This window comes from Anopheles maculipalpis, chromosome X (genome assembly GCF_943734695.1).
Source record: "Anopheles maculipalpis chromosome X, idAnoMacuDA_375_x, whole genome shotgun sequence".
NCBI classification, from domain to species: domain Eukaryota; kingdom Metazoa; phylum Arthropoda; class Insecta; order Diptera; family Culicidae; genus Anopheles; species Anopheles maculipalpis.
The window spans coordinates 16,696,392-16,707,702 of NC_064870.1; the positions used below are offsets into that span (position 1 = coordinate 16,696,392).

An 11,311-nucleotide genomic window follows, 5' to 3' on the forward strand; every position below is an offset into this window, starting at 1 on the left:
GCCACGCGCTGCTTGGCGTTCCATACCTGTACCCTCTCCGTGCGGGTCCGTTTATCCTCCTGCTAACAGTGCAACACCCCGAGACGTTCCAGGGTTTGGAAACTATGTACTGTTAGCAACCGTCGTAGTGTTCATAGAAGATAACACGGGGAAATGGCAACGGATGAGGTGCCTACTCGACTCTGGTTACCAAATCCAAGCCATTACTACAGTTGCAGCAAAGCGTTTAAAATTGCCTTTGCTACCTGTGCGATTGACGTTAATGGGGATAAGTGGTAACCTCCCAGTATCGAACCAAATACGAGCTAAGGTCATGTCAATTAATGGATCCTACCGTTTTAGCACCAACTTCTACGTGATACCCGAACTGAGTGCGCAACCCACTCGCGCAATCAAGAAGGATGACTTAAACCTTCCCGTTGGAATGGTACTAGCTGACGAAAACTTCAACCATCCAGGGCCAATTGATGCAATATTAGGCGCTGGAATCTGCTTTGACTCGGTTGGTGTAGGGCTTCACCGCTTACCCAATGGGCTCACATTACAAGACTCCAAATTCGGATGGACTGTTGGCGGACTTCTACGTGATGCTGCTTCGGCTAGCTTCCATAAGCAGAGTTGCCATAATGCTACGTTCATTGATGACCTGAAGTCAAGCCTAGAACGCTTTTGGAAGGTGGAGGAACTACCACCTGATGTTACGAACCAAAAGGGCCTTTTAGACCGTGAGCTCGAGGAGCACTTTAAGACGCACACGCGGATCGCCGATGATGGTCGATACATCGTCCGGATTTCGCTACGGGGGGAGCTTAACCAGCTCGGAGACTCCATCGAGCAAGCGCAGCGACGTTTATTATCTCTTGAGCGGAAATTGTCCCGGCATGAAGACACCTACGTGGAATACCGCAAGTTCATGCGCGAGTATCTTGATCTAGGACACATGGCTCCAGTACCGGCCGAAAAATTACACATGGTTCGCTACGTGATACCACATTCCTGCGTGATTAAACCGGATTCAACCACAACCACAAAGCTACGTGTTGTGTTTGACGCGAGCGCGGAGTCTACCAGCGGGATTTCGCTTAACGATATCCAAGCTATTGGACCAGTGATCCAACCGGATCTCCTTCATATATGGCTGTACTTTAGAACGGAAACAGTGGTGGTAACCGAAGACATTGCAAAAATGTACCGCCAAGTCTGGGTGGCTGAGTCGGACACCTGGATGCAGTGCATATTGTGGCGCGAGGATGCGAGCCATTCCGCTAAAATGTATCGGCTGCGTACCGTTACGTACGGAGAGGCCTCCTCATCATATCTTGCCTGCAGGGATGTGTTCGAGGTCGGCGAAGAAATACGGTTTTCTAACCCGGATTTCGCTGACGCCATTCAGCGATCGTTCTACGTGGATAACCTTTCCTTGGGTGCTGCGACATCGGATGAACTACGTGTGCTTAGAACTGGTGTTGAACGAGCGCTCATGCATAGGGGAATGCCTCTGCGGAAATGGGCTTCCAACGTTCCTTCTGTGATACACGATGTACCAGAGGAACACCTTGACACTACTGTGCAAATCGGGGATATGCAGGCCATCAAGATGCTTGGTCTAGCCTGGAACCCTACGGAGGATACGTTCCAGTTGATCATCGACAATGATTTTCACTTGCCTGTGTGTTCCTTGACCAAACGATGCTTGGTGCAAGAATTGCCAAGCTCTACGATCCAGTTAGTATCCTTCAGCCCGTGATCGTCTCTGCAAAGATCCTCATGCAAGACTTGTGGCGCGATAATCTTGCATGGGACGAAACTGTACCGCATCGTGTGGTTAACAAATGGAACGAGTTTACTGCACAGTTGCCAGTCCTACGTCAGCTTCACATCCCAAGAATGGCGCTGCCAAGTAAAGCTGAAAATTGTACCATCTATGGATTTTCCGATGCCTCAATAAAAGCGTATGGGTGCGCAATATACGTGCGCTACCTGGATGGCAATGGCGACAAGCAATCACGACTTGTCTGTTCAAAATCAAGAGTGGCACCGTTAAAGGAGCTGACTTTGCCTCGACTGGAACTCCAAGCAGCCCTGTTGTTAGCAGAACTCTACGTGAGAATAAAGGATGTGTTTGGCCCCCGTATCCAGCACACTAAATGGTGGACTGACTCGCAGGTCGCATTAACTTGGATACGTTCCGATAACGCAAAATGGGACGTCTTCGTGAGAAACCGCGTGGCTAAGATACAAGCTTCGACCAATTTGTGTGATTGGCATTTTGTGCCAACAAAACTCAACCCAGCAGACATCGTTTCTAGAGGACTTCCTGCTAGCAAATTGGTGCGAAGTGAAAATATGAAATTCTGGTTGAACGGTCCGGATTTTATTATTACAGATGCATTCCCGCTGCCCAACGATGGTGACGTTGCTACGCTAGAGGAAATCGCCCCACCTCAAGTGATGACGGCCGTTGTGGGACCCGAATTTGACGACTTGGTGGCGCAGTATAAGTACCACAATTCCTTCACCAAGACGAGACGGCACTTTGCATGGCTGGGTAGAGCTGTCCACAACTTTAGAGCCAATTCAGCGAAGCTTCGTGCAACTTCCTCCGCCGAGGAAAAAAATTACTGGGCCTCTACTGTTGGACGAACTGGAAGTCGGACTCCAGATATTACTAGGTGTGATGCTAGCTACGGCCTTCCCCAACGAGGTACGAGAAATGCACGAATCCGGACACGTTACCCCTAAGGGGCCTCTTCAACACCTTAACCCGATCGTCAGAGATAATCTCATACACGTGCAGGGACGATTGGGGAATGCAGAAATGGCTGACAGCGCAAGATTGCCGATCCTAGTGCCTAAATCTCACCCTTTCGCTCGTACTATTTCCGATATTTCCACGAACAACATATATATAACTTCCACGCCGGAACAGAATTGGTCATGGCAGAATTTCGGACAAGATTCTGGATGCGAAACCTTCGGCGCACGGTTATCGGCGTGATATCACGATGCGTCGTATGCGTGCGTGCCCGGCCCAGGCAATACCAGCAACAAATGGGCCAATTGCCTGCCGTTCGCGTGAATGTATCTCCTGCTTTCACCCACACGGGGGTAGATCTATGTGAGCCTTTCGACGTCATCACTCACACTAGGTCAAAACGGCGGGTTTCAGTCTACGTGTGCTTATTTGTCTGCTTCGCCACCAAGGCGATCCATCTGGAATTGGTGGAGAATCTATCGACGTCTGCCTTCATCTCAGCACTCCTTCGCTTCGTGTCTCTACGTATATACGATATATTCGGACAACAGCCGCAACTTCGTAGGCGCGTCCAGGGAATTGAGTTTGCTAAGTAAGGCTTACAACAATCGCGCATTCCAGGACGAACTCGTGGACTTAGCTGCCGAGAAGAGAGTACGGTTCTCCTTCATACCACCTCGCAGTCCGAACTTCGGCGGTCTTTGGGAGGCCAACATCAAGGTGGCCAAACGTCTTTTGAAATCCACTGCCCGAGGCGCTTTGCTCAACTTGATCGAGCTGCAAACTCTGCTTTATCAAATTTCAGCTATTCTCAATTCTAGGCCACTCACAGCTATCCACTCCAGCTTCCCCTGAGTCCGTTGAAGCGCTCACTCCAGCGCACTTCCTGATCGCACGGGCATCATTCTCGATTCCTGCTACTATCCAAGACGACGACACGGACGGTGTCAAGACGAGATGGAAGCGAGTGCAGAAATTGACTCAACAATTTTGGTCTCGCTGGCAAGCCGACTACTTGTCCCAGCTGCGATGTTACGCCAAATGGACGAGACGAGCTCCCAACGTACAAGTTGGGCAAATTGTGCTGGTGGGTGACGACAACCTCCCGGTTGGACGATGGCCAATTGGCGTAATTACGAAGGCATATATTGGAGCTGACGGAATAGTACGCGTTGCTGACATTCGGACGAGCAGCGGTATCTACAAGCGCAACGTGAAGCTGTTGGCGCCACTCCCGATAGATGGCATGGAGAAGAATGACGACGAGGTGCCTGCTGAAAGATCGGCCCCTCCAACTGACGAGGCGGGAAAAATCGATCAGCATCCAATGCGGCCTTCGATGAGCCGACGGTCTAGCTACGGGCGAACTCCGACGACCGACCTTCAGGTAAGCTACGTGCAGCCCTCGATGTCAGAACTCGAGGACGACCCTCCACCCGCGCGCAAAGTTTGGAACGGACGACTGCGTCCCAAAGGGGAGAGAAATGGTTATTGAATTTAACATCATTCAATACCCGTCCGCCAAACGCACTGACGACCCCTGCCTTAGAATGCGTTCTGGAGCGAGAAGTGCGTTATTGCCATACGTCAATTCTGTAAGCGCGTGGGAGAGAGTTTCCGGCGTGGATCCTCTCTCCGATCCATCGTAAAGGCTTCGTGCGTACGATCAACGGATCGTACCGGCTCTTATCAGTTTACCTTCCGTGGAGTAAACAGCGTACGGTGCGACATACAAAGACAAACTGTGATATGTTATAACGGACGAATAAAGCGAGTTTTGATAAATCGTGAACGATCAAACGGCTTCGTGCTATTCTTAACGTGACGGCTTCGTGCGAAAAACAGATGATATGATCATATTTTCGAGCTCTTTTCAAGAACACGTAAAAGATATTCGAACCATCTTACAGAAAATAAAAGACGCAAGATTAAAAATACAAATCGATAAATGCCACTTTTTCAGAAAAGGACTACAATGTTTGAGCAACACGGTCACAAATAAAGGCGTTAAATTTAATATGGACAAAATAGAAGAAACACTAGGAGCCAATGCGGCGGAGGAAACCTAGAAGACCATAGGCCTTGCTTATTACTTTGTCATAATGCAAAGCAAAGCAAAGCCTTTCGTCGATCCACACTCCTAAGTCTTTGATAGATGATACCTTCGTGAGAGGGACATGATTAAATGTATAAGTGAAATAATAGGACTAGTAGGACTAGTAGTAGGACAAATAGGACGATTAGACCGGGAGAAAGAAATAGCATTACATTTGGGTAAGGATAATGAAATACGATTGACTGAACTCCAATTAAATAGGTTGTCAAGATGATGTTCGAGGAGCAAAAAAAAAAAAAAGAGGAGGAAGGAATGGAAAGGAACAGCTTGAGATCGTCCGCGTACATGAGAAAACAATCCGCAGGTAGCGTGGAACAGATATATCGTTGACGAAAAGGATAAATAGTAAAGAACTTAAGACACTACTTTGGGGCACACCGGAAAGACAAGGGAAAGGCGTTGAAGTCGTAGCTCTAAGCTCGACAGAACAGGAACGATCACTTAGGTAGGATCTGAACCAGGACAGAAGAGGATTAACGAACCCGAGTTTATGTAATTTTGCCACTTACGTCACGTACTTAGATTTTTCTATGGATTACGGACAATAAGTTTCTGTTTGGTGCGTACGTAACCGGACATTCACGCGCTCTCTCCGTGAGAAGCCTCTCGCGGATTGATGGGCACGAGTGTCCTGGGATATGAGTATCTCGATAAGGGATCGGGATGCGTGAGAGGGAGTCGAAGATCAGCCAGCGAAGCGCGCACTCGGGTGGTGTGGTGGCACTGCACATTTTTTACGTTATAGAATAAAATAAGTGTTTTATTGTATGTAGTTTACGTTGTGTTGTGATCGTCAAATATCGGGCCACCGATATTATTATTATTATTACACTTTATTCATTGGACAATAATAGTCCGGATGATCGTATATTAGCCTAGCGTGTACATAAATACTTAATTTTTTTAACACTATTCAATTCGTTCGCCTTGAGAACAGTTGGCCCTTGAAATATTTTATGGAGTTCTGGAAGTCGAATAGTGAGTACACTTCATTAAATGCTCTACACATTGATGTCAGAGGATCGCCTGACCCAAAGTTCGTTCGGCGCCGTGTACTCGCGAGTAGTGGGCGTGTACGTAGCGATGTTGTGGGAGCATATATGTTAAGTTGTTGGAGGAGTGCAGGGGAGTCAAAGTTCCCTGTAAGCAGGTTGGCGATGAAGAGTTGCTGGGCTATACGACGTCTCTCTTTCAGCTGGTGCAGGCCAAGGAGCATCAGACGATTTTCGTAAGAGGGATGTTGGCTACCTGGATTCCATGGAAGTAGGTGGATTGCGTACCGGGAGAGCTTACGTTGAATTGATTCAATGCGGTCAGATAGGCGTTGTGTCGATGGGTTGCAAACCACACTAGCATACTCGAGAACTGACCGAACTGTGCTGCAGTAAATGGCTTTAAGACACATGGGGTCCTTGAGGTCTCTACACATGCGTAGCACAAATCCAAGAAGTTGATTGCAGCGACTGATGATTTCTTCGGCATGACGGTCAAATGTCAGTTTAGTGTCCAGCACAATACCGAGGTCCCTTACATGTGTTGCTCGTTCAATAGGAGTTCCATTAATATTGTAGCTGTGGTGTTTCGTCTCCCGAGATCTACTGAAAGATATCACCTGACATTTTTCAATGCATATTTTTAGTTGATTCCGCATACACCAGTGGTAGAAGTTATCTAAGTGTTGTTGTAGCTCATGCTGGTCGGAGTCTTTGTGTATTGTCATGAACAATTTAACGTCGTCTGCAAACATGAGGTATTTATCTGCTGGCAATACGTAGGCTAAGTCATTCATGAAGAGTGTGAAAAGCAGTGGGCCCAAGTTGCTACCTTGGGGTACACCCGATGTTGCAATGAATGGACGTGATAAGCTATGTGCAAATTCAACAGCGTATGTTCGGCCAACTAAATACGACGTGATCCAGCTTAGCAGCTTTCCCCCAATTCCCAGTTTAGCAAGCTTTGCCAGAAGTATGTTGTGGTCAATGCTGTCGAATGCTGCTTTAATGTCGGTAAATATAGCATCCGTTTGTAGTCGATTATCCATGTTGCGCAAACAGTGCGAAGTGAATGTGACGAGATTGGTGACGGTGGATCGTTTTTGGACAAACCCATGCTGCTGCGAGGTGATGTAGTGACTTGCAGAGACAGTTAGCCTTGTGTGGATAACTTTCTCAAATACCTTGGCGCCTGCGCATAGTGATGTGATACCCCTGAAGTTTGCTCCTTGTGTTTTATCACCCTTTTTGAAGAACGGGATGATTCGAGAACTCTTCCAAATTTCCGGAAAGACACCGAGATGAAGCGAGTAGTTAAAAAGCTTTGTGAGAATAGGTGCAACAGTTTGCTTGCATCGGCTTAATATGAAAGCGGGGATGCCATCAGGCCCTGGTTTTGGTGTAGGCTTCAGCATTTCTAAGGCTTTTAAGACATCGATGGTTGATATTAATGCAAGATTAAAATTCTTAACACAGTCTGGTGTATTTTTAAGGGCATCACTGATTTTTTCTACGTCCATAACCGGTGTTGAGTAGGCATCTTTGAATCTAGTCGCAAATATTTGGCAGATTTCCGATGCAGTAGAGCCAGTTAGTCCGTTGTAATGAATTACATTAGGTTTTACATTCGTTTTTCGGCTATTATTGACAAAGGCCCAGAATGCTTTAGGGGTTTTGGTCATGTTTCTCTCCAGCCTAGCTAAGTATTCACCGTATCGAGTTCTGTTGTAGCTTCGGTAAATGCGAGAAGTTTCTCTCAAGAAATGCTTGTTGCTCGTGTTGCGATTTTGGTTATACTTTCGTAAAGCAGCGTTTTTAACTCTCTTTAGATATTTTAAATGACGATCAGCCCAGGCGGGTCCTTTCTTAGTTCTTGTAGACGGCACACACAAATCAAACGTGGCCAACATGAAACTTGTAAATGTCGCCATGGCCTGGTCAATCGAACTAAACTGTTCCATGTCAAGTTGACGGTCAAAATGAGAAATCATTGCGTCCAGACGGAAAAAGTCAGTTTTGTAGAAATTTTTTCTCAGATTTGTAGGCTGCGTCGAAGATACTGAAGAACGGTTGGTAGGAACACGAATGGTAATGTCGATGGCCGGACGATGTGGGTCGATTTTAATAATTGGTGATGGGCAGCAGCTAAAATCTACGCAGTACGATGCAGCCGTGGAATTCAGAAATCCCAAATTTCAAATCTGCCGATTTCGCAGATTTTTTACGTTGCTTACTTGATGAAGACCATTTGCAGAAATATTATCAAGAAATCTAGATCCAAGTGATGAGCATGAATGAGGCACATAGTGTTTGAAATCTAGTGAGTTCCCAAATTCGAGCCCAGGTGCCGACTGAGGTGGAGACCAGTTTATAGATGAGAGGTTGAAATCGCCAAACAGAATAATCATGTCATTGGGTTTCGATCGATTTGATATCACATTAATACTATCAGTCAATGCTTCAAAGGTACCAGGATCGTTCACTCGATTAGGCGGAATGTAGACAACACCGAGGAAGATCTTGTACGGCGGTGAACGAACAGTTATCCATAGTAGCTCAAGCGAGTTCCCAGTAACAGTGAGTTCCTGAGATACCAGTGTTGATGAGCACAAACTGTAAAAGTGGCGACGAGGACAATTTTATTTTAACATGTTTGTTAAGTTTTAACGTGTCATTCAAGTTTAACGTGTTGTTCAGTTTTAACGTGTGCAAGTGCAAGTGTAACAAACATTAGTCCACCGTCTCGTAAGCGTCGTAGGATGGAGCAAAGCGACGCAAATCATGTGGATCTCTTCGCGGACGTCGACCCGCGCCGATTGTCTCAAAATCGTGAAAACGTTCCAGGCGTGCCTATGCAAAATCTCGTGCATCGAGAAGGAGCGTCGCTAATACCACCGACGCACATCCAGCCGCCATCGCTACTCAACGCGTCACCAGCCATCATTAGCAGCGCGGATAGTGCAACGATGCTGCAAATGATGAATTTGCTTCAACAGCAAATGGCGCAACAGCAGCAACTGCTCAACGAGTTTTTACACGCGCGCATGCAAAACCAATGCGCCCCACCCACCACCTTGCAACCAGAACAAATTATTGATACTCTATCTCACCATATTTCAGAGTTTCAATACAACAAGGAGACAGGATTAACGTTCAAAAACTGGTTCTCACGCTATCTCGACCTGTTCCAGAAGGACGCTGCAAGGATCGACGACGCGGCCAAAGTACGATTGTTGCTTCGAAAACTGGGACCATCCGAGCACGATCGCTACTTGAGCTTCATCATGCCGAGTCGCCTGCCGGACTTTTCACTCGATCAGACAGTGGAAAAGCTGACATGCCTGTTCGACACCCAGGAATCGCTGCTAAGCAAGCGGTTCAAATGCTTGCAGATTATAAAAAAACGGACGGAAGATCACCTCAGTTATGCGTGTCGAATCAACAAGGCGTGTGTCGAGTTCGAGCTGAGCAAGTTGAACGAGGAAGAGTTCAAGTGCTTGTTGTATGTGTGCGGTTTGAAGGACGAGATCGACGCGGACATCAGGACGAGGCTACTAGCCCGCATCGAGGACAAGGCTTGCGCAACCTTGCAACAGCTGTCTTCAGAGTGTCATCGGTTAATCAACCTGAAGAAGGATAGCGCAATGATCGAGGCATCGGTACCAGAGTGTGTGCTAACAGTCAACGCTAGGGTGCATCGTAGACCACGTCGATTCCAGTCTAAGTGCGAAGGTCCTAACAACCCGTGTTGGTTATGCGGAGGGCTGCATTGGAGCCGCGATTGCCCGTATAAACAACACCGATACGCGTCTCGAAAGCACATTTGTTGCTCTTAGGAGCGGATATTATCGATGCGTTTGCTCTTGTGTCGGTTCCGATGGACAGTTTCTGCTGCCACGATACAGGTACATCTACCACGCCGAAGTAATGGCAAGAACGATTCCCAGCAGTTTTTGAAGGAATAGGTCTTTGTAAAAAGGCCGGGGTCACATTGACGCTAAAAGACAACTGCCGTCCAGTCTTTCGCCCTAAAAGACCCGTCGCATACGCCATGCAGGAACCTGTAAATCAAGAGCTTGATAGGCTAGAAAAACTGGGGATAATAACACCTGTAAAGTTTTCCGAATGGGCAGCACCAATAGTAGTGGTAAGGAAGGCAAACGGGAAAATTCGGCTATGTGGCGATTACTCCACTGGTTTGAACGAAGCACTGAGACCACACGATTACCCGTTACCACTCCCAGAGGACATTTTCTCAAGGTTGTCCAACTGCACCGTATTCAGCAAAATCGACTTAACGGACGCTTTTCTCCAAGTCGAAATAGAGCCAAAATACAGACCGCTACTAACCAGAAATACGCATAGAGGGTTGTACCATTACAACCGCCTACCACCCGGCATTAAAGTTGCTCCTGCTGCCTTCCAGCAACTTATGGATACAATGCTCACAGGGCTTAGCGGGGTATCAGGATATCTTGATGATATCATCGTAGGAGGAAGTAGCGAACACCAGCATGACACAAATTTGGCAAAAGTATTACAAAGGCTTCAAGAATACGGATTTACGATACGAGCCGATAAATGTGCGTTTAAACAGCAGCAAATCACGTACCTTGGACACGTGATCGATAGCCACGGGTTACGACCAGATCCGTCTAAGATCGAGCTGATCAAGATGCTCGCTGAACCAAAGGATATATCCGGAGTGAGATCATTTCTTGGAGTAATCAACTATTACGGGAAGTTCATCCCGAATATGAGGAAGCTGCGATATCCTTTGGACAATTTGCTTAAGCAGAATAATTCATTCTGCTGGACGCCAGAATGCAAACAATCGTTCGCAACGTTCAAGTCCCTCCTATCGTCCGACTTACTTTTAACTCATTATGATCCACGGCAGAAAATAATCGTTTCTGCAGACGCTTCATCAATCGGTCTCGGCGCTACGATTAGCCACGTTTATCCTGGAGGTGCAATGCGCGTAATTCAACATGCTTCCCGCGCCCTCACTGAAGCAGAACGTCATTACAGTCAAATCGATCGCGAGGGCTTGGCCATCATCTTTGCAGTTAAAAAGATCCACAAGATGATTTTCGGAAGGCGTTTGATTCTTCAAACGGACCATTGACCTCTTCTTCACATTTTTGGCTCGAAGAAGGGTATCCCGACCGTCACTGCAAACCGTTTACAGCGTTTCGCACTCACTCTTCTAGTTTATGATTTCAGCATAGAGTATGTACGCACCGACGATTTCGGAAACGCTGATTTGCTTTCGCGCCTAATCAACACTCAAGCCAAGCCTGAAGAAGACACCGTGATCGCATGCATAGAAACAGACATCAAAGCAATGGTGGTAAATGCGCTTCATAACACTCCACTTCATTTTGCAGACCTCATCAGAGAAACACAGAAAGACCCCTTACTGCAAAAGCTCGTGCGTTACATACG

At 47.0% G+C, this 11,311-nt stretch overlaps 2 protein-coding genes across 2 annotated transcripts; one reads left to right on the plus strand and one right to left on the minus strand.

Moving 5' to 3' along the window:
* The first annotated feature begins 262 nt into the window (after nt 1-262).
* On the plus strand, nt 263-1,747 carry LOC126563956 (uncharacterized). The gene has a single exon (XM_050220828.1). It carries the CDS (start codon nt 263-265, stop codon nt 1,745-1,747), a length of 1,485 nt encoding a protein of 494 aa, XP_050076785.1.
* Nucleotides 1,748-6,542: 4,795 nt separating this feature from the next.
* Nucleotides 6,543-8,413, minus strand: LOC126563966 (uncharacterized). Its single transcript, XM_050220841.1, has 4 exons — nt 8,404-8,413; nt 8,216-8,321; nt 7,477-7,585; nt 6,543-6,575 (listed from the first exon to the last, which is right to left on the minus strand). Exons 1-4 carry the CDS (start codon nt 8,411-8,413, stop codon nt 6,543-6,545), a joined length of 258 nt encoding a protein of 85 aa, XP_050076798.1.
* Between the last annotated feature and the right edge of the window lie 2,898 nt (nt 8,414-11,311).